A 23,695-nucleotide genomic window follows, 5' to 3' on the forward strand; every position below is an offset into this window, starting at 1 on the left:
ACAGCTGAAGTATAAATTAACAAGGGTGATGGTTGTAGCTGTATGTTTTCTCACATGAGGTTTTATTTTGATACTTCGAACCGGAAGTACTGTGAAACTGTGAAACGTTTGTTTGTGGTCCTAAACTGAGAGGCACCGCCAACATTTGCTATCTAGCAAACATTGACTTCTTCAGCTGTCGCCAGATTGAAACTCCGCTCAATGGTTGGTTTTGTTTCATGGTAACGACGGTAAAACCCCTATTTACATCTGATAGCTAATGCTAGTTGGGCGAGGGGCAGGTCATTAGCAAAGGTTAGCTTTACGAGTTTTTGTGCCGTTCTCATTGGCTACACTTTGGGTTTACCTTTTCTTTAACAAAGCTAACAGGGTAGCTAACGTAACCTGTCGGTTACTCCTAACTAACTCAACAGGGATATTCCATGCTACGCGTTAATCTTATTATCAGTTGTCATACTAATAATAGTGGCATTGGTATCATGATAGCCGCCAAGTTAACGGAGCAACGGTATCAGTAAAGAAAGTGACGCTATCATGTTCATGGTGGTTGCCTGACAACGGAAAATTAAAGAGATAGTATCATGACCAGGACGGTAATGATACTATCTCTTTAATTTGAAATAATGTTTCCAGAAAAAAAGTACCATAGTATGTTGAGCCGACTGACATGTATCCGACCCTATGCATTAATATTGCATTGTTATCAGATGAATAGGGTCATATTAGCGCCTCTGGTGCATAAGGCCAATGTTTCTGCCTTCGAGGTTTAAATACATAAAAATTTAAGGACATCTGGGGCAGAGTTGAAAGTCTCAAAACTGACGTTTCATTATCTCGACCGATAACCATTGAGGAGAAATAGCACCCCGGTATGAAATGGATAGCATGTTTTCATTACAGCTTGCAGGTGATCGAACTGATTAGCACCCATTAAACCAGAGAGGTGGAACTAATTATTGAGAACACCCGCTGTGGTCTTTGGTTGGGATTAAAACCTGTATACATTCGGCCACAGCTGAGCACCCTTCCACGCAGCTGGTTGATTAGGCTTATTAAATAATGGGCCTCATATTCTCTGAGTAAGAATATCAATATTGCGCCTTGGAAGCTTCTTAACATTTACACCGTGTTAAATCAATCTCTCTTTGCAGCAGTGATGGATGTAATGAGACATGACATGTTGTGTCCTCAGCTGGGTTGTGTAAGTCTGCCAAGCGGAGATGGATGATGAGCTGGAGAACTTCATCAGGGAGCGGAAAGCAAGAGTGGCTGAGGATAAAGCCAATCTGGAACAAGACCCTCCTTACATGGAAATAAAGGTGGGTTTAAATTATGGTTGTTAAGTTATAGGCTATGAACTGGTTCATTTCTTGCAGACATGTATTTTGATAGACTTTAGTATGTATGACTTTATATTGAAGCCTGTGAGGTGCATCCAATAACATTTATCCTCCCCAAACACTGAAACAGTACAAAAACCATAAAATGTACACTAGACATACAACAATGCTTATCTTTCCTTCACTTTTTCCTTCTTTATTTTCTTTCTCCCACCTTTGTATCAGCCTTTGAGTCATTTAAATCTAGGCAAAATGTATGTGGCCGTTTGTTCTGTATGGATACCCATGTGGTGTACCTGCCTGTGTGTCGGGAGGGGGTACAGTTGTCTCTGTTTTGATGGTGTGATTGTTGTGCTTATATTCAGCTGCATTCAATAATAAATAAAACATGATAAAATACCCAAAATGGCATTTAGTGTTAGAATTCACAGTTTTGTGGATGTCTTTTTCTGGGGGACAAAAGCTGACATCCTACAAATGTTTTAAATTGTAACTGATTAAAATAGTGTTTGTCCCCTTTCAGTATTTGTTTGGAAATGTAAGATAATTCTGGGATGATTCTTTTGCAGCGGTGCTATTGTATACAACCCTTAATGTGCAATGTTCCTCTATTTTTGACTGACAGGCAAAACCCCACAGAGCCTATGGGTCTACTGTTAAGGAGAACATCCCTCCCAAATCTATTGCACAAGGGAAAGGTATATGAGTACATGACCACAGATCGCTCCTTTTATTCTTATGGTAATTTACAGGATGCTGTTGTAATAGAATGAACGAATGTACTTATACACACACACACCACACACACACACACACATACACACACACATATATAAAGTCTATCATGTCAATGGTAACCTATGAAGTGTTTTGCTGTCATGTGAACAGTGTTTGTCAGGGTATATGTTTCATTAAAGTGGCAGTTGTGTTGTTCTGAAGCATGAACCTCATCACCTTGTTTTTCTATTAAATATTAATTGGTGTGTTTTGTTAGAGGAGAGTTGCAGTGTGGGTCTGCCCCTCGGTGTGGAGTACGAGAGGAAGAAACAGAGGCTGCAGCATGAGCTACGTATGGACTACAGGCGCTACATGGCTCAGGTGACTGTCACAGACCTACTTATTTACTCATGTGCTTGGCTGTAGCAGACAAGCTAGGAGGTCAGTTATCTTTTTTTGTTCTGTGTTCTGTCAATTTTTTCATTGCAGTTTTACGTTAGGATAAATTGTTGGTTCATCCTATAGATATTTTAATTTTTTAAAAATTTAATTTTAGGCCAAATTGTAGTATGTGGTATTTATCTCTTGTACAGAGGTCCACTGAAAACAGGTTGACTATAGTGAGAGCTTTGTGTGGTGTTTGCAGTTCATTGCTGAAACACAAACAAAAGCTGTGATCTCAGACTGGATCCTACTGAAATCAGTGATGTTTCTGGGCTGAGAGTATGTTGGATCTGGCTAACAGTGCTTGTCCTGTTTCAAAGAGCCCTCCAAGTGAGGTCATGAAATGTTGGTATATCCTTTGCAGCTCTCAATATCCCATAATCCATAGTGTTCAGGTGTCCTCTGCAACCTGTACAGTTTGTAAGTATCACATCATCAAGTTGTGTTTACCAGGTATTTGACATCGAGTGGGTATCCGTCATGAAAAAGCTATTGTATGATGTAACCCAGCATAAACTCCACTTCTTGTTCTGGATATGTTATGGAAAAAAAATACAGTATACAAAAAATATTATGTTTATTATTAACCTGGTGTACTGAGTGTGTTAAATATCACAAATTGTACAGGTGGGTACATTTGAGGATCCAGTCTTTGGGTGGGAATCCAGCTATTTGCTCCTTTCAGCTTTAGATTCCGGCTGTAGCTTGGTCCTTAGGTTAACTCTACTTTTTTTATTTTTTTAATCTGTGTTAAAGGAAGAGTAAACTTCACAAGGCCGGATTCATGATAATGATATTTTATGTTACAGAAAAAACACTTTGACCCTGCAGAGCCCGGGCCGTTAATTCACCTCGATAACAGGAGCTCTGTCAAGGTAAATACCTCGTTTTAATGACTTAATGATCTCAGTGGATATGAAAAGGATGCCTTTGGCCAGACAGGATAATTATTTTTTTCAAAACATCTGACTGGCATATCACAAACTTAACTCAGAATCTTGACTAAAAAAAGAAATAAACTTGCTCATTATTACTGAATGGGTGCCAAAATCTAAGGAAGAGCAGACTAACTTGGAAGAAATAAGTAATGCAAAAACCTAGCACTAACATCCTCATTCATTGTGAGAGATGATGAAGATAGTGAATAGATTAAGATCAAACAGAATAAACTAGTTTTGATAGTTTTTATAAAATTGTCAGTGGGCACCTTTTTTTTTTTTTTTTTTTTTTTTTAAACCAACATTGCCTCATACAATCTTGTTTCCTCTAGCAGCACCTGTGTGAAAATCAGACGGGTGTTCTTCCCAAACAGCGAGCGTCCTCATGGAGGGATGCAGCCACTCTGACAGAGGACAGCAAGGGGTTGCACAGGGCTCTGCGGCTTACTGAGGTTAAGACCCTCTGTCCTGAGGAGGAAGAGGAGCAGCCATCACTGACTCCTAGGCATCTAGACAGGCTGGGGAGGCCAGTGGACCAAGAATCGGAGGAAGAGGAGAACTTCAGGGAGGAGCTGGAGCTGATGGAAGGCAGAAGGCGCAGGCATGAGGGGATTGAGGCCAGAAATGAGAAGAGGCAAACCAATAGGACTGATGGCAGGTAGCTGGGGGAAATTATCCAGTGTTTGTGTGTGTGTGTGTGTGTGTGTGAATGTTAAAAGCATATCATAAAATAGCATTGTAACTGATTATTTGCATTAATCCATTTATTTCAATCTGTTTTATTTGTTGTTTCCCAGGGAGAAGAGGGAGAATGCAGCAGGTTTTGCCAGAGAAGGCAGGAGATTGAGAGCCCTGACCAAAAATGAGGATGCTGAGTTTGCCACTGGACTTATAATAGGTTAAAGGACGTTTAGCATTTTTCAACTGAACATTTCGTTTGAAAAATCAAAGGTCTAGCATTTGATGAACATTTGCTTAAAAGAAATGACTGCACACAAAATCAGTTTGAAGCGTTGTTACCTTTGAAAGGGTAGTTCATTAAGTTATTGATTGATAAAGAGATTTTTTTTCTTTTTTTTTGTTTTTTTTTAGTTTTCTGAAATGACAGATTACAAAACCAGGACCTTACCTCGCTTTTTCCAAACTGTTCTCAAACAAACGATGGCCTCTTTGTCCCCTCCCTTTCAGGAGCAGCTGATACCGATGAGGCTTTGCGGAGGAGGAAGGAGCGCTACAGGCAGGAGCTGCAGGAGCAGATAGCTGAACAACACAGGAACAAGAAGAGGTACACTGTCTGTGATCAGTGTCTTTTCATGTACAATGTAACACCTAAGTAATGTTGACATTTTTGGCAGGTACATCACACATATTCATAGTGACTTGCAGCTGCTGCAACTATAGACAAAGCTGAATCTTTTAGTACTGTGAGTTGTTATCTTGTGTTTGGATAATCACACATGATGGACACGCCTCTGAAAGGCTGAATGCCCTCTGTAAGATATGGGTAGCTACCATCTTGGCAACAGCTAATTTGTCTTGTCAAGAGCTCTGTATCTTTTTGAAGTGTTACTGAGCAAAACACTGAACCTCCACTCGCTCACTTCTTGAGCATCCCTGTGGATTTCATTAAAGGCTTAACGTCTATAACTCTGTAAAGCAAATGTACTGTATGTGTGTGTGTCCTTGTTGCAGGGAAAAAGATTTGGAGCTGAAAGTTGCTGCGACGGGGGCGAATGATCCTGAGAAACAGGTCAGCTGGCGCCTGACAATCACCTCTCATTTAGCTGGGGTAAAATGATGACTTTTTAGATCACAGTGGGTGGATACAAATTCCCGAATTCACCTATTACTCTACGCTCCAGCCGCATTTGAGGAACATAAACTGTGAATGATGGTTGTGTCTTTGCCAGCATCGATGATATTTTTATTCATAGCAAACTCACTGTGTGTGCAAGTGCAGACAAATCTTTGATCAGCAACAGAAGAGACACAGTGACTAGCTAATATTAATGTAACTAATCAAATGCTTCTTTAGAAAATACAATTTCACTGTAATTGTATTTCAATTGTAGTACACACTGTTATTATGCTGCTAGCGGTACTTCAGGTGATCCTTGAGTATCAGTAAATGATGTTTGTCTTGATCCATAAACCAGCCGGACCGAATCAGACAGTTTGGACTGAGCAGGAGAAAAGAACTTCAGGGTCTGGAGTCTTCAGCAACAAGGGAGAGCGAATCATCATCCAGAGGTCTGCCCAATAATGAGAAGACTGGTGTTAGAGAAAGAGAAACGCCTCCTCCTGAGCAGCCTCATGTAGCCTTCCAGTCCCCCCTGCTGGAGTACAGCTCTGCCCTGGGCCTGGGAGGAGGAGGAGGAGGAGGTGGTTTGTCTCCCAACAGTCAGCCTGCTGGTCCTGCTTTCCCCAGAGCCATGGACACTCCCAGGTACAAATTCAACTTGACAGTGTGAGGTAGTTTTGATTGATAATTACTTTTTGTCTAGTTGCTGGAAAATCATTTCCCATGTTTTCATTTTTATGTATATGGAAAATAAACTTCAGGACAAAGTGGCATTCAGCTCAGGATTAGCTCTTATTTGTGTGCATAACCACTGAAAACAGCTAGAAAAATTATGTCTACAGAGGAATTCAGGATTTTCAAATAACTTTGTGTCTCCAGAATTCCTTTGTTCCTTCCACATCCTCCCTCAACACTCAGTGAAGCCTACAGGAGCCCGTATGGAGAGCCCCATCACTACTATGGTACCAGAAACCTGCTTGACTCGAACATGGCCTACTGTAAGCACTGGCTTCCTCTGCTAAATGGGATTTAAAAAGCCCTTACTGCTGCTCTTGTGGATATATTGGTTCTAGGCATCATATTAATTTTAATTCTTTTTTTTTTTCTTTCCAGATGGTCATTTATCTGTTCCTGGTGCCAGCCTACCCATGTCCTACTGGAATGTACCACCAGGGGGTGCTGTGCCCTGCCAGTTTGGCAACCACAGCCCTCACAGCCAGCACAGTGGAAGCAGCTTCCCTGAGCCACCAATACCGTAAATATCTCCTCTTCAGTTTTAGTGTGTTGGCTTGGACAGCAGGGCCAGAAAATTATTAAACAGCAAGCTATCAGTAAATGTATCTGCTTTACCAGCACAGGTATGGGATTATTTTTCATTTATTGCTCCTGTCAACTCATTTCATTTCAGTGAAAGAAATTTAGTGTGAGCAAAATAAATGAAGTCAATTGTGTACCCTTTTGTAGTTTGCCTTATAATTTCTAACCCAACAGAATGGACGTGGCATTAGCACATGCTTGTGGGATAAAGAGGCTTTTAATGTCCCCAATAATGTCCGTTTTAATGTCTCCAGTAAATTGGAGAGTTGACCATAATGGACCTGCTAGATGTTTTTTAGTGAGAAAGAGAGAGTGATGCAGTAAGACACAGAGACAGGATGTTTTCATTCAAACAGTAAAGAAGAAATCATGGTCAGATGTGAGCAGTGTGATCCTGTAACTCTCCTGGCAGGCCCAGCAGCGAGGCTGCTACTGTGGACTCGCAAGTCAGAGCTTTCCCTTCAGAGAGATCCAGGTCGACCAGGGAAAGGATTCTAAGCTACAGAGACGCTCTCAAACAACAGGTCGGTAAACTCATTTTCAATCTACATTTTAAAAAAAGATTTTGCGTCCTAGAAGATGTTAATCTCCCTATGACCACAAACATCCATTACAATTGCAGTTTTTCTTTAAAACTCCAGGCACTCTAATGTGTAACTTTGATGTTTAGTCCTAATGTTTAAATCTCATGAATGTATTATGAGCTCCAATCAATCAGTAACATCCAATCAATCAGTCAGTGAAATTACCAGTGAGTTGTTTTTATTAGCGTAAAGTCAAAGAGTTATCCTTGTCAAGCTGAGACCAAAGCAGAGCAAAATGTTAAAATAGTTAAAGATGGTAACAGATTGGTGATTTTAGGTTGCGGGTTAGAATAGCTTCTGTATGATCAGTATCATCTTGGCAGGTTATAAACAGCAGTTACAGATTAATTCACTGCATCCTAGTCTGTAATGTGTTGGCAGGAAGCTTCCAGGAGAGGGAGCACCGAGCTTTACAACAAGGTAAAATGGGTCTAGCTGAGACTAAAAGATATAGTGTAGGTTAAGTTACCCTCTTAGATCCTCATTAATGTGTTCGTAGAGTTGGCAGTAGTGCAGTGAGATCTCCCCATATTAAAGTATTACTTGGTGTCACGGTGTCACCTCAATCCCATCCCAATCCCTCTAAATAAAGCAACCAGAATCCTCTCTGCCTTTCTCCTTAGCTTGTTATGTTTTACCAGGTGTTTCTGCAACACACAGGATCACTGCAGGCTCTCACAAATCTTTGCCAGCTACTCACTCTTTACTTTGGTAGCTTGTCATGTACATAATTCTGCTGTTATTCGACAAGTCACTCCAGGTTAACGGCCAGCTTTTCTGTGTCTGAGATTCCTGCTCCATAGTCAGGAGTTGTGGTACCCATGGTACCTTGATTTCAACCATGTAGTTTGTGTTTGTATGTTTTAGAACTGATAGCTCATGATTTGCATCTGCAGCCTTTACTAGATTAACACAATAAGTAAGTAAAAAGACAATTTTTGTCATTTGATGTAACTTTGGAAATACTGTTGTGTAGATCCATGAGCAACACGAAAGGAGGCGTCTGGAGAGGGAGGAGCGGGAGCTGGAAGCTGACATGAAGAACCACCAGCCCTGGGGTCGAGGTGGAGGAGGAGCCCCCCTCAGAGACAGCACTGGAAATCTCCTTGGTAGGTCCCAGTGTGTGGTATTTTGAATTTATTAAATACAATGCCTTTACAAAGGATTTGGTGTGTTTCTAACTTACTGCTCCTGTTGCCCAGCTGACCTCAACCAGATGCACAAGCTGAACGAGGAGGCCTACAGCAACCCGGAGCAGTGGCAGAGGAGAGCCACGGCTGCCATGACGGCACAACACACAGAGCATCCTGACCCCAGCGAGAGGGTCTCTGGTACTGTAGCAGACTGCAGTCCCATTTACACTAGAGACAGGCTCTCTGATACCATAACTAGATTTATTCTTGATTTATCTTGCAGAGTTTTGCCGTTAGAACATTTTTAGCATCGCGTTTTAGCATTTAGCAGCAAAGACAAAGGTCTTATGGATGGAGCTCTGATGAATGTTTTATTGTTATGGTATGTAGTTTTCTCCTGGACTTCCAGCAACATTATTTAGAAAAGAAGGCTCTTTGGTCCAACTCCCAGCTGAATTTCTTCATGTTTTCTTCTTTGTGCAGGTTTCACTCACGTCCAAACCCCCCAGTTTGCTAGAGGCAATGTGTTCTCCAGCCAGCCCACCCAGCACCAGCTCCAGGAGCAGGACAAGTATAAAGCTTACCTCAAACAGCAGGTACCGCTTCATACAGCTGGTGGTGCTTCGGCTGGCTGTGTTTTTATGTGGGCTGCCTTGTCCAGCACCCTTCTGAGATTCTGTTCTCTAGAAATTGAGCTAGCTGCTAGTGGGAATAGTGCGAGTAAATCTGAGTTTACCAGGACAAACCAGAGAGAGTTTTGATTCCTGCCATGATAGAAATTTGCCCCGGCCTTCCGTTGTTGGGGTTGTGTTAATAGGTTTATGTTCTCTCTGTAATCTGTGCTTGTTTACAGATTGAGGAGAAAATGCGTAAAAAGGCAGAGGAGAGGGAACGGACCAGACTGGAGGAGGAGAAAGAGGAGAAGAGACTTGCAGAGCAGAGGGCTCGCATCCAAAGGGAGTATGAGGAGGAACAGGAGAGGAAAAAACGAAAGGAAATGGAGGTGAAGAGCTGAATAACAGTGTCATGGCATGAAAAATACTGATCCTCTTCCTTATTTGAAAATACTACAGCACAGGAAAATTGTCTTAAATCTATCGCTGCCTTCTTTTCCTTCTTCCCTCTCTCTCAGCAAAAGGCCAAGAATGAAGAGCTAATTCAGCTGGCTGAGCAGAGGAAGAAGGAAGCCGAGAGGAAGAAGAAGGACGCAGAGGAGAAGGAGAGTGCAGCACTGAGGAGGCAGTATGAGAGGGAGAGGCAGGTTCGGGTGGAGGAGGTTAGTTCACTAATGTCCCCACGTGACAAAAAAACACCATCACAATGCAATTTAGTCATCATTCAGTAATCTAGCTATTGATCTTCCAATGACAGCTGCCTAATTTTAGTGGGCATGTACCTGTTAGGGAGGTCAGTGGTTACAGAGATATGCCAGTGACCATAAACTCTGGAGCATTAACATCTCTGATAAGCAACCAATGTTTTGTATTGTCCAAAGGAAGTTTTCTCCAACAGCAAGAATGATGATCCTTCTGATCAAATGTAGCCTCAGGTCTTACAGTTCTGTTTCAGACACAGACACAGGGCGACAATCATCACGTAATGAGCCTGAATTTAATTTAACCATGGTTAACTATGATGTGGTGAACGGGTGGATGTGTTTTCTTTAGGTCCACAGGGAGCCTTCGCCTCCAATCCCCACCCTGCAGAAGAAACATGGGCTACACCAATACAGCCCCAGACCCCCCACTGTCGACAGCCAGCGTTCTACTGCCCCCCTATCTGTGAGTCACACACTCACTTACACACACACACACACACACACACACATACAAAGTACACAAACAGTATAAAACATATCTCCACAGGGTTTCCTACAAGTCTCCATAGCCTTAAAAGAAATCTGGTCATTTTTGATCCAATTTTGTTTGTTGCTTGTTTTTGACAAAAAAACCTTCTATCTCTGTGTAACAGGGTGTTTTCTCAGCAGCCTTTTCCTTGGATAAATAAAGGTTAATAATATGTTCTCTCTCTCTCTCTATCTTTGGATCTCTGTTTTCATACCTTCTCACTCTGCTATCTCTGTGTTTCAGGAGCGCTCCTTGTCTGGTCTCCAGTCCCCTCCTGTCCCTGCTTGTAGGAACCAACTCCGAGCTGCAGGTGCTATATACACGCGTGCACACACACACACACACACACACACTTTGTGTCAGTTCAAAATTTTAATTTGAGCAAATGACCCAGATGTGCAGTGGTTTAGTCCGTCAGCACTGTGGAGCTGTGGGATACCACTTTATCACATGTAGTCTGTGCGTGCGTGTGTGTGTGTTTTCAGGTGACCAGCGCGACGTGTTCAGTGAGCTGTCAGCTCTGCGTCGGCAGCTTCGCAGTGAACAAAAACGGCTGGAGGGTCATCTGCAGCAGGGCGACTGGGAGGACTTAGACTCTCCTCTGAGTGACAGGTCAGGCCTGGCAGAGGCATCACTCTAACTGAAGTCTCCTATTTACCACATTAAGTGCAGCATTGTGTGTGGACATATTTATACATGTATAGGTCCCTTTCCTTCAGCGCTGACACATGGATACTTTGACTACAAAGTGGATATAGTTATGGATCCGTCTCCAGTACATTAGATGCTTAGACATTTAATTTCAGTGATTCCTGAATAGGAAAAAATAGAAACTAATTTGAATAAAAAAAATTGTATCCTCATATTGAGTCAGCTGGAACACCTGAACAGTGGTGGGGTAATGTTGAGGTGAACTGTGAAGGGATAATCTGACAGGGCTGTGGATTACAACTGACAAAACAGGTCGGGAATCACTGTTTTATCATTCTTATTTGCTTTATTTGTCCAGACATCGGGAGCGTCCCCTGGTGGATGTGTTTGATATGGCCAGGCTGCGGCTCCAGGCTCCGGTCCGAAGACCCAGCTCCAGAAACATGGAGCCCAGAAACCTGCTGCGAATCCACGACTCCCTTCAGCTTAAATACACAGGTAATACACATTCCCAAGTGCACTCCACTGCAAACTAACGTTATCAGTCCTAACTGGTCGGTGTGTGTATTTGTGAGTCAGATGGGAAGTCCAGACTGGGCTCCAGTGAGGTTCCAAAGCTGGAGGAAGTGGGCATGACCAGCAGGAGAAGGCACGACTACAGGGATCCATATCACCAGCTCAGCAGCCACAGGTCTACAGTGCAGGACGGTTAGAGCTCCTTGCTTTTGTTTGAATTCCGAAGTATTGTTTATTTTTTTTTAATGTGGATGCTGAGGATAAATATGTCTTCTTTATGGCTCCAGTTATACGTGTTGATCTGTATCCAGTCACATCATCTGGACAGTAACATCTGCGGGTCTTTGCATTTACATATAGTAGGGAAACAGAAGAAAGTAATCAGTGTCCCTCTTGTGTTACAGATTATTTTGACCTGTCCCCACCTCAGCAAAACGATTATCTGGTGAGTTGAAAAGAAATAGTGGTTTGATTTTAGCATCTGTGCTTGAGAAATTCTATAAAATTCTGCTACAGAAATGATCTACATGGCTTGTATATACTGCATCAGCCAACTGTAACTGAGATGAATAATAAAAGAGTTGTGTGTGTTTTTCAGAGGAGTGTGATGGGAGGATCTGCAAGAGGTTCTCTGCTGGAGTCAGAGAGTGCGTTCATTGGTAAGACCAGCATGAAGCCAAGTTGTTCTACACTTAGATTAGGGCTGGATGAAAAGAGAGATTTTCCCTTAATGGCCTGTGTATGCAGTGGTCACTTGTAAGTGGACCAGTCAGGGCTGCATGATGTGTAAAATGTCTACTTTGTGGGGAATCAAGTTATTACAAAATGCACAATAAGATTCATTTAAGTATAAAAGTAGCACAGGTGATAGCAGCTGAATAAGCTGCCTTGAGTCATAACAGTTGTAAACTGTGAGTGTGAATCGATACAGTCTGTGTGGACCTGCCACAGGTTACAGGACTGTCATGTGTGCACATGGATATGAGCTGTGTTTGTGTTTGGGGAAGATTTCTAATTTAGGGCCGAGGCCGTGGACGTCGACTGAACAGTTTTTGGATTCAGCTTTAATCAGTCTGCCCCTGCTGAGGAGCTAACTCTAGCTAACAGCTGTCTGCAGATATCTGTGGTCTCAAATTACGGTCAATAAGACTTTGAGCTTGTGAAATACTATTCATAAATTTGTTGTAAATCAACCTTTGTAAATGTGTAAAATAAATATTCATGAGAAATTAGGTTTGTGCTTAAGTAGGAATGATGTAGGGATTCCTGGGACTAATTTTGTGCATGTGGTGTTGAGACCCCTTAGGCGATGCCTTTCCAGTGCCCCCGACTCCAGAGTTTGAGAAGACCCCCCAGCTGTCAGCCAGGGAGAGAAGGAGGCTGGCCAAACAGTCACAGCACCCTCAGGTACTAAGCTTTACACACCACACACTCACGTCACAGGTTTCTGAAGTGACATTAATTATTTGTTTAATCACAACGTCTTGTTTTCATGTCCCCGTGGTTGTTTCAGGAACGAGCTGCCTCCAGCCAGTCCACTGGCCAACACGACGACTACTCCGCTCACACAGGTAACAGGCTACAGCAGGAGGTGGAGCAAATCAGTGAGGGAAGGAGCCGGGACAGGACAGGTCGTCTGATTGCTCTCAGTCGTCGTGGCAACACAGCTGGTACGAGTTGAGAGATTGATTTCTGCCGGTCGTTATGCTTTGTCAAATTATTTCAGCTTTCTTTTACGAAAACACGATATTAGCAAAGCAGTTTTTTCTGCCAAAGAAGTAAAGAATCTTTCAACTGAAGTTCTACATCAGAGCTATAATGGGTTTCAAAAGCCCAGAGGTCATTATGTTGAGCCAGTATTCCAATAACCACGGAAGCTGTTTATTCTAGTTGGATAAAGAAAAACATTACCATCGTTATGCCACAAAATATTTGTCCACATACCAAACGCAGTGAGTTCTGCAGTCGTCCATGCAGGACGATACTGTAGTGAGCAGTGTGTACCAACGTTTGGTATGTGTTTGACTCCGTCTCCCTGCTCCTGTTCTTCAGAACCAGTAACTCCGTCTGACGACGACTTCTCTCCTCCTCGGTTTTCTCTTCGCAATCTGAACCATCAGAGCTCGGTAGAAACTGTCGCCACAGATCCCTGGATGCGGCCGGGAACATCGGACACACTGAAATGTTTGGACCGTCTTTCGAGGAGGGAGCGGTTGGCAACATAGGGTCCTGCTCCTCGGTCCTGAGAGGTTCCTTTTTATAAAACCAGTTGTAACACAGGATCCCCTGTGTTTGAAGTGTTTGAATTATGAGATCATGGTTTGTTTGAACTCATGTTAGTATGAATGTATGAAAAATGCTACCTGATATGTACTTTTTTAAAAATCAGTGAGAACTTACGTGTTCCTTATGGGTAATTATTTGACTAATGACTAAATTATGTTTTTAAATAAATTTTTAATTATTAACTGTCTATTTTATTTTCATCCTTTTCCCAAGGCATCACAGCTTCAGATCTGCAAAAGTTTCATCAGATGTTTTCTGGCACATTGCCTCTGAAATCTCCGTTTAATGTGAAACTACAGTCATTCAGCAGCCAGTTAGCTTAGCCTAGCTTAGCATAAAGACTGGAAATGGGTGCAAAGTGTTAGCCCGGCTTTGTCCAAAGGAAATAAAATCTGCCTGCCAGCACCTGACTGACTAAGGCTGACTAATTGACATGTTATATCACTTTTGTTAAATCCATACTTAAAGCAAGTGACAAGACCAGCCAGTCTGCTAATGGGGTGGCATGGTACCATCTTGTTTACAAAAGAACTGAGACATTTGCTTGATAAACAGAGTGATCTACTTTATTCTGCCTTGTTTCAGCTGACTGGTGTAACGTATGAAAGAACAGGGTTAATTTGCCATCCAGCTGTTTTCAGCAGGTAGTAGAGCAGAAGGGTGGAGGAGAGTTAGTTGACAGCATGGAGGCCTACTGAGTTAGCTGCCACAGGACTCAGGAGTTTGACTCAGATGAGTCTGTGGGCACTGAGTCAAACCTGCAACTGTAAAGCAAGAGTGGATTAAATAGGAGCGCTATGAAGTTCAATGAGATGTAGTATAATGTAGAAATGGAAAACCAGGTGCTGAGGAAACAAGCTCCCACTGCTATAGATGATATTTCATTCAGTTTTAGCAGCAAATGTTCTCATATCCAGGTGAAATCTTGTGCTGTCAGTCTCTAAGCAGTCATTACATTATTCTGTCTGTGGAGCAGCTCCAGGATTTGTCTCTAAATGAGTCTCTGAGTGGTGTCTTTTTGGTGAAAGTAAAGACTGACAATCATTACAACTAAGCTCTTAGAATTATTGAAAGAAGAGGTGAAAACTATTTGAAGGTCGATTTTTTTTTTTTCCCCCGTTGGTTTTGAAAGGCGCTGGGAGCCCCTCATCCACCAAACCCAAACAATTGAAAACAAGAAAATGAAAGGCTGCAGAGCCTGTAGCTGTTTGTTTATCGCTTGTCTTCCAGGTTTGATTTTCTGACAAAATACCACATGAAAGCAGAGCTGTTTGCCAGAGAAGTTCTGGGTGTCGCTTTCTTCTACCAGCACATAAATTCAGCAAAACAAGCAAAGCACACAATAGGCAATGGCACAAATCCAAGATGTGGATTACCACTCAAAACAGACAGTCTATCATTATCTGTCCACCAAAATCTGTGTTTAGACAGAAACAAGTGTGACCACTATATGGTGCTGTGACTGAGTCTGGGTTTCATGCAGTGATGGCACAGACTGAAGTGTTTGTTGTGCTTTAGTGAGGCTTTAGAGCTTTGTAGCTGGTTGAGCTCGTGGCTGACAACAGTGCACACATATAAAACATTTTTCATAGTGCTGAGAAGCAGGTCAGCTTATTAAAATTGCATTGTAAAATGTGAAATACATGCACGACAGAAGGTTGGAGGCCATGGTTTTAGGATCCCAAAAGAGGGAGTTTTTCTTGCATGTTTGAGTGCACACACACACACACACACGTTTTCCACCTCTCTCTGTCTACCTCTGTTGTTTCTCATTCCCCTTCCATCGGTCTTTGTCCCTCTTAGTACCGCTCTGTTCTCTGTCTCATTCATGCTCTCTCGCTTGTACACACACACACACACACACACACACACTCACTCGTTCACACTCTCTCTTTCCTGCCTGGATGAGCACCGTCACTCGCTCCCTCTCCTCTCTCTCCCTCTCTGTCTGTATGAGTGATGACCTTCTCCGGCACTGGATAGGAAGGAGGATAGAAGCCATCTAAACTCTGCTACGCCCCCATTACTCAGCCAGACACCCCAGTGTCAATGTACACACACACACACACACACACACACACAAACACTGCATCCCACTCAGCATTACACTGACTCAGGAAGGCCATAGCAGCAAAGCGTGGCTAGCAACTTCATCCAAAAATTGATTGTACAGGCAAAAACCCCTCCGCTGGTTGAAACAATTTATTGCTCCAAACTAATTTTGTGCTCTTTAACTTTCCAGCAGACCAAACCCAAAACACAAGAGGAGAAGAGGCTGCACGCTCCCCGTCAGCGTCTAGCCTGGAGCCAGCCATGTTAAGTGCCCTCTTTTCATACTTGTAGCATTTATGATGTGAAAAAGCATCTAATATGTCAGATTCTCGCCAAAGGGGGAACCGGTTTTACACATTAAGATCAGTTCAGTGGTCATGGGGAGCACTACTCAGCTTGTGAAAACAGATGTATAATGTCTTGTGTTACTCTTAGAGGATCTTGTAGACCACAGCTTTACAGCCTGTGTTACAAACCGGGGGAAGTGACTTTCAAAGACGTTGTTTTATCAAGCACAGAAAAACACGATTTACTTTTTACTTAAAAGCGCTTTTTACTTAAAGTTATAAAGCCCTAAAATGCTCAGTAGTGCTGAAGGGAAACTGCAGAGTAGGGTGATGATTCTCTGATGCCTTTCCTGTAAAACATAGTCATCTGATGCATTATTAATACAAAGATATAAATTAGTGCAGCTTTAGCATAGTGATCAAATCAGGTTTTTAGACCTACAAGCTCAAGAGTCACAAGTTTGGGCAAAATATATTTTAGGAAACCAAGAGCAGGCAGTAGCTTTGCTTTTACTGACACTAACAACCCACTTAACTGGTAACGTGCATCTCAGTTTTTAACATACCACTACTGTATGCTAATATAATCTCTTTCAGCCTGTTATATTTTATGTTTCCTTGCCTAATAACCCACCGGCCCTCTATGCTGACTGTATTTTATACTTTAGCTGTCCGTGGAGGAGTGTTTTATTGGTGCTGCATTGATATTGTTCAAATTTCCTCTCCATTTACCTACTGAAGGCAATATTGCCCTCCATTGCCTCAAATTACCACAGAATATATCTAACCACTGCGCTGGTGTCTGAGTGTGTTTATATGTGTGTGTATATTAGCGTCAGTGGAGAGAAAACACAACCTACGTGAAGGACTTTGGTGCTTGTCTTGGACAGCGGGTTGAGGATCCCATTCAGTTTGGTCAGCGTTATGAATCCCTGATAAGGCTAATGAATGCCATAGCTCACTTATGCTAATCAGTCTCTTGAATTAGCCTGCCATTGGAGTGGCCTATTAGTGGAGATCACAGCGTAATGGATGATATTAGGGCTGCACTGCCCACTATGGTTTGTGTGTGTATGTGTGTGTGTGAATGAGTCTGTGTTTCTGAGTGCTTTTTAATGGATTAAGTATCTTTGTGTGTATTTGAGGGAACAGCGATGCTAATGTAGCATAGAAAAGGTCCAGAGTTCAAAGAAACTGCACAGAAAATTATTCTATCCTGTTAAGTATGTTCTATGTCATTGAGATTTTTTCAAGATACTGTAAGGTGGCCATTGGACATAAGTAATGGCATTGTCTCACCACAGGATGGCACTAGTGTATTACACAGTATTACTTGAGATGCCTTAGTTCAAAAGTCTCTCAATAACCATACCCCAGACTGTGAGATAACATATTCACACACATGAGCAGGGCTGGACTTGTTTCAGCTGCCACAGCACGTATGATTAAAAAAGAAGAGAAAGAATGAAATTAAATCTTCTCAGATTGAGACATGAACTCAGCTCACAGAGCATCACTCCCTCCTTCTTTATTTTCTCTCCTTTCCTTCCTCCCCTCTTTGTCTCACCCTCGTTCTCTGGCTCCTCTCTCCCCTCCTCCCCCCTGAAACCTCCTCAAGTTCAAACCAGGAAGCGTCAAACTAAATTTTGGATCAATTGTTCGATCATTCCATACAACATCACTGCTGCGCCCAATTTAGCCGACACACTCAAACAAACACAAAGCACAAAACACACACCAGTACACACTTGTGCGGCCTACCCCTCATTTTACCTTTGGGATGTAGCTGACAAATGACAGCACTACTCGTCCGCCAACCCTGTGTCTCTTGCTCGGCAGGGCGGGTGTGTGTGTGTGCGAGTGTGTGTTGGAGGAGGGGAAAAAAAATCGTTGAGGGACATGGGGAGATGGAGGGGAGCATTGGCAAGATTCATGCTTTCTGATTGGTTGAAGAGAACATCCTGCAGAGTTATGGATTTTTGACAGAAAAGATAGTTTGTTTCGACCGTGTTGCTCAGCAGACTATGAAAAGCAGGTTATTTTCTTTCTGTCCATGTTCAAACCAAATATTTGTTCTGGTAAAATCTGTTATTTGGCCATTTATGGATTTTTCCCAGTGGGCTACAGGAAAAGAGGAAAACAACAGCACATGAAAGGAGAGGACGACGAGGTGACACTAAGAATAAGGGAGGTCAAAGCTGCAAAAGGTTGGACCTTCATGTAAAAATATCAGTCTTATCAGGCTAAATGGCCTTGATCTGCTTAACTTCAGACAAGCAAACATCTACAAACACTTTTAAGCAGACTACTTTTTTATTTTTATTTTTGAGATCTGTGACAAAAACCCTTAAGTCTGCATGGGATGTGATCTTGGATCGTCTTTGACCCAGGTTCTAAGACATGTCTTGACCTTGTTGTGAGCGGCCACGGACATGTTGAAAGATTTCAAACATCCATCCATCCTCCCATTTCTCTCATTTCTTGTCTGACTCTGTGTCGGAGTTGTGGCAACAGGGTAAGCAAGGTAACCCTGGCTCTTCCAGGAGGATTCAAAGGCCTGCAGGCCATATGGGGTATGTAATCCCTCTTTTATTTTCTAGATCTGCCCTGGGGTCTCCTCAGGCAGTTGGATGTGCCCAAAAAAGCCTGCACAAGGGGGCATCCAGGAGGCATCATAATCATATGCCCCAACCACCCCAGCTGGCTCCTTTAGATGTGAAGTTCGGGATACCTAGGAGATTCTAACTGGATTGCTAAGGGTGAGCTTAGCCACCTTATGAAATAAAATAATTTCCTCTGGTTGTATCTGTGATCTTAGTCTTTCAGTCGCTGCCCATAATTCATGACCACAGGAGAGGGTTGGAACGTGCAGGGTAAATAACAAGTTTTGCCTTCAGGCTCAACTCGGTGTACATCTCGACTGTCTGGTACAACTTTCATATTATGGATGCGGCACCAGACCGACTGTCGACCTTGTGCTCTGTTTTACCCTCAGCCATAAAAAAAAAAACACGTGGCTGTTTCTTTTAGATTTCTACAGGCTTTACATTATAAACGTATTTTTACCTTCTTTTTCTTATCTGTTTCAAACTTGCCACAGTCAGTGTGCTTGATGTGCAGGTTCATGCAATGTTGCAGGTGTTTAAATGTATAACTCCAGCCTCAGTTTACACATCACAGGAATTTCCACCTGCTTCCTGAACTCTGTCTCACACACAGGAGGAGCTGAAGACAGTATGTGATCTCTTTCAAAAGTCTGACTGTTACACCAGGATCACACTCTTGTTTTGCCCATGTGGAGCTCAAGAGAAGAAAGACGTTTCTAGTGTTTTTATGGACGTCAGCATTAAAATTTGACGCGGTCTTTCATCATCTTGTTCCTTTGATTAGCCGCAATAAAAAAAAAATGGTGAATGGTTTTTAGCAGCTGGCTGTCAAGACCCTCGGGCACTTTAATGAATCCTGGTGAACTCCTGCCTTTATTGTTCAGAATATTCCCAACAAGTGAATGTAGCACCTCTGTCTGACATGTCGGTCAATTATCACGTGTTAATGTCTCATTATAAAAACTTGTTGTAAGATAAGAAACACCACTTTAAAGGCTTCTACCATCAGAGAGAGTTTTCTGTTCTGCTGAACTGAAATTCACCTCTCTCGCAAAACTGAAATTCTGGTCTCATGAATCTGAACTCTACTTAAATCCCAAAACTGTCTGCTAGACTGTGGCGAGGCAGCGGCAGGGTCACTCACGATGGCTGAGCCTCTTCACAAACACGGAGAGAGAGGAGGGAGGATGAGAGGGGAGGTGAGGTGACAGAGGGGAAAGGAGTGGAGAGGCGGAGGAAGGATGACAAATTGCGAGGGAGAGGTGAAGGAGTAAATCAATGCATCTACAAACCTGAACCAATCTGCGTCCTCGCGGAAGATGAAATGTAAACAGCAGAGGCAGCACAGAGTTGTAAATGATCGGGATTTACACAAGCTTATGTTAAATGAAGGCTCTGCCGATGGAGAGGCGGAGTGAAAGAGTAGAGCAGAGATCAGGTAAAAACAGATGCTTTAATTAGCAGGCTGAGAAATGCCCACAGCTCTCTCTCTGTGTGTGTGTGTGTGTGTGAGAGAGTGTGTGAGTGAGTGAGTGTTTGATGGCTTTAATTAGTTGAAGTGTGAGATGAAACACAGAGGAAAATCAACATAGTGGCATCTCTATAAAGGTTAACAACCACCCACCTCCTTCTCCCTGCCGCTCCTCCGCTTCCTTTCTTCCCTCTTGGAGTCTTTCTTCTTGAGCATTTGTAACGGAGAGACTGAGGAAATGAAAGCGGGATGCAGAGTGAGAATGAGGGGGCAAAGACGCACAAGAAGACAGAGTAACTCTGTTTAATCAAACCAGTAGCTCAAAGTGCCATCAGCTTTATTAGCTCCAAATACAACACAACCCAAGACACAACACACACACACACCGTGTGTCTGTTGTTCCAAGGCATACAAATTGAATTCTGCCCTCCAGAAACAAGGGAGAGATTTAGTTTCAAGCCTGTCTCACTGTACAGATTACAGGTAGAAGCGCAGAGATTACTGGGAAACTAAAATTGAGTGTCTTGTTTCTGATGTCTTGCCTGCGGCCTGAATCACCAAAGAGATTTTTTTTCCCTCTCTGCTCCACTCCTAGGGTTGCTTTAAGATTATTTAGGAGCAGGAAAAAAAAAAAAAAAAGATTGATGGGACGGTTATGAGACAGGATGATATGCGACATGTTTTAGTCTGCTGAGCCTGTAGCCTGGAGACAGGTGACGAGGTGACAGGAATTCTGAATCTTTTGTGCGTTTGTGGTTGCTGGGAGCTGTGAGCCATTTCACTATTTGTTACATCACGTCCCACTGTCCCTCCTGATTGGTGGTTGCATCCTGTCTTATGTTCAGCTGTCAGGATAATTTGGTTTTCTTTCCTGTGGGTAAAAAGGAGACCACTGGGCGATGAAGTTCAATGTTCTTTTTTTTTTTTACTAAAAGTCCACTTTTGTGCCATTTTCCTCTAAACTGGTTCAGTTTAAGAAGATGGTTCATTTAAAAAAACAAAAAACCAAAAAACAACAGTTTAGGTTTATTCTATGCAGTCAGCATAACAGAAGCTGTGCTGGCTTCAAGCTGTTATGTTAAAACAAGCCCATGCTAGAAGTGTAGCTAACCTGTCAGTCAGCCTGTTCACAGCTTAGGTTCAGAGTGAAATATCCTAACAGCTATTCTAAGGATTGGAATTTGGCACAGACATTCATGGTCCACGACTTTGTTGATCCTCGACTTTATGTCTTTAGGTTCCATTTAAAAAATTTTTTCTTTGAAATATCTCCATATATACTTGGAGGATCCCGGATGATGTAACCTAATGGCTTTTCCTTCAGTGTTGTCATCAGAACAGATTTTGAATGTGTCCAAAATTTCACCTCAGCCGTACTTTGTGTTTAGTACCAGTGTGTTTCCAAAGATTTAATGGTTTTTATATTCTTTGTGTAATACATTGTGCCCCAAAGCACACTGACTTTTTTGAGTGTACTTTACTTTGACACTTTTCCAGTGTGAACACAGTACATATTCAAACCCTACTGTATGATTTAGTGTGTGGTATGGAAGTGGGACACCCCTTAGCTGTGTTTTTCTGTTCGTTTGACATACTCTACATTTAAGCCCAGTGGGGTAGTGACTGCTGACTTGTTTAAAATGAGGAAATTCATCTCATTACACTGAACAGACTCATTACCAGCTTGGATTCACTGACAGTGAAGTGAGAAGTGGAAAATCTTGAATAAATGAACAGCATCTTGGCTCTTCTCTCTTTTTAGCCTCTTCTCTCCTGCTGTAAATATTAATATGGTTAATTTATTTTTAAGATGAATAGTATATAGATAAATACTGGAACTGTGTACAGTAAACCAGTATAAGCTGCCTTTTACTCGCTTGCTCTGACATTGAGTATTAAAATCCACTTTTTCATTCAAACCTAAACAAAGGTTATTTTTAATACAAATGCTCTTGTTCCAAGAATTTCTCTGAATCATCTTTCAGCCTTTTAACCCTTGGATTTCCAAAAACCCAGAGCCTGGGATGTTAAATGACCTCGTACCACTTGAAAAATGTTGTACGCGTTTCGAGTCGGGTTTGAAAATTTAATCTGACATGTACCAAGGACCAGTTAAATGACGATGGCCACAGAGTACATTGTTGTATAAATGTGGTGGAGAAGGCAATTCAGGGTAGCGTGGAGGACAGAGGGAGAAACGACCTGGAGCGATCCTCAAACTTAATCCCCAGGCTATAGGCTCAAAGACTCTTTTATCAAGGCTGGAGAGCTGTGTGTGTGTTTGTGTGTGTGAGAGATTGTTGTCTCCTACGGCATATATTCTTACTTGTATTCTTCTATTCTTCTTCTTTTCTGTATTATGGTTATTGACATTTTCTTGCAGACTGAGAAATCACAACCCAGATGGTTTATTCTGTAATACACTGCAGCACAATTGTCCAGCTGCATGTTGATAACAGTTTATTTATCATCATTGTTTGATCTCTGACAGTCTAAGGCGGGTATGTGGCAGATAGAGATATGGCTTCTGTGAGTGTGTGTGTGTGTGTGTCTGTGTGTGTGCCATTTGGCCTGCGAGGGTGAGTGTGTGAATTTTACTGCTGTTTTATAGTCTATTACGGGCCCATTACTGCAGGCTCCTGGCCCCATTCTGTTCTTTTTATTCTGTATCTCTTTATGGCTTTAAGTAGCTAAATAATGATAGCAGAAGGGGCATCGGTACTAGCGGGGCTGCTGCACACTCAGAGACACGAGCGAGTGGTTTTTGGCAGAAAAAGACAGCAAACTCCCACCCAACTGTTATGCTGCCCAACCTCAAACTTTTGAAGTGTCTCAATTAGGTTTATTACCATCCATTTTCTTGATCCAGATGAATACAGCTGCCTGAAATGTGGTACATCTGACAGAAAATGGAAAAAAAATCTGTTGAGAATTCATTAGTATTGGTCAAGTTGTTTTCATTCCTTAGTGACAGATAGGGTTGGTCATATTTCATGATGTCTAAAGATGGAAACTTAACTTTGCTTAACATGGAGAACCAGCACATGTACCACTTTTTGGTTTTGCTTTACGGGTGGTTCACACTAAGAGTCTGCAATACAGAAGCAAATAAAGGCCAAAATTACTTCTATCTCATAAGTGCCTGCATACCAAAATCAAAATTGTGAAATTTAATCACCTCTAAATTAATTATTACTCTAAAGTAATTCTGATTACTGAATTCAGAATCACTGTATTTAATTTTCAGCATTTAGCAACAAAAGCACTTTGTTGCCAGCAGAGTTTGGGATTTTTTTTTAATTAATTAATTAATTAATTTGTTCTTTTGGTGGAATTGTGCATTTGCTCAACAGTGTAGAGGCAGGCAGGAAACATGGTGAGGGAGCTGTGAGTGGGTCGGTGAATATACTGAACATACTCATCAACAGCCGAGAGGTAGATTTTGTAGCACAAGTGGTTTGGGAAGTTTCTGCAGACATCTCGATGTGTTTTGACACATTTCATGCAGTGAATCTGAGTCACCAGTGGACTCTTATGTCAGCGTGCACTCAGACTGAAAACAGCATTGTGTTAAAAGAATGCAGAGTGTTGTGTTGGTGGAGGTGTGTTGTTTCAGGTACTCGTGAGACAATGAAATACAATCCAGGATTGCTGGGTTGAGTAGTAGATCCAAGTGTCTGAAAGCTTATCAAATGCCAAAACACA

At 42.2% G+C, this 23,695-nt stretch overlaps 1 protein-coding gene across 7 annotated transcripts; it reads left to right on the forward strand.

Annotated features, from left to right (window-relative positions):
* Positions 1-101: 101 nt before the first annotated feature.
* Positions 102-13,750, forward strand: LOC121187971 (centrosome and spindle pole associated protein 1-like). 7 transcript variants are annotated; one of them, XM_041047403.1, is made up of 28 exons: positions 102-204; positions 1,193-1,319; positions 1,966-2,038; positions 2,335-2,438; positions 3,311-3,376; positions 3,772-4,097; positions 4,237-4,337; positions 4,628-4,724; positions 5,132-5,189; positions 5,596-5,885; positions 6,120-6,238; positions 6,354-6,495; positions 6,970-7,081; positions 8,118-8,250; positions 8,344-8,472; positions 8,758-8,870; positions 9,128-9,277; positions 9,407-9,550; positions 9,942-10,055; positions 10,365-10,431; positions 10,607-10,733; positions 11,131-11,270; positions 11,352-11,480; positions 11,693-11,733; positions 11,887-11,947; positions 12,586-12,695; positions 12,802-12,958; positions 13,341-13,750. In XM_041047403.1, exons 2-28 carry the CDS (start codon positions 1,221-1,223, stop codon positions 13,511-13,513), a joined length of 3,375 nt encoding a protein of 1,124 aa, XP_040903337.1. In that variant the 5' UTR covers positions 102-204; positions 1,193-1,220; the 3' UTR covers positions 13,514-13,750. The 7 variants fall into 7 exon arrangements, 6 of the variants coding, with proteins under 6 accessions (XP_040903337.1, XP_040903342.1, XP_040903341.1 ...); XM_041047408.1 differs by having other exon boundaries at positions 6,120-6,202; XM_041047407.1 differs by having other exon boundaries at positions 4,634-4,724.
* Positions 13,751-23,695: the final 9,945 nt, after the last annotated feature.

The sequence above is a fragment of the Toxotes jaculatrix genome, chromosome 10, assembly GCF_017976425.1.
Source record: "Toxotes jaculatrix isolate fToxJac2 chromosome 10, fToxJac2.pri, whole genome shotgun sequence".
NCBI classification, from domain to species: Eukaryota; Metazoa; Chordata; class Actinopteri; family Toxotidae; genus Toxotes; species Toxotes jaculatrix.

Excerpts from the sequence above, each read along its gene's own strand:
- LOC121187971 (XM_041047403.1), top strand. The coding sequence starts at position 1,221 with ATGGATGATGAGCTGGAGAACTTCATCAGGGAGCGGAAAGCAAGAGTG. Across the intron at positions 10,734-11,130 it reads GACTCTCCTCTGAGTGACAG|ACATCGGGAGCGTCCCCTGG; the intron begins GTCAGGCCTGGC and ends TTATTTGTCCAG. Across the intron at positions 11,271-11,351 it reads CCTTCAGCTTAAATACACAG|ATGGGAAGTCCAGACTGGGC; the intron begins GTAATACACATT and ends TTTGTGAGTCAG.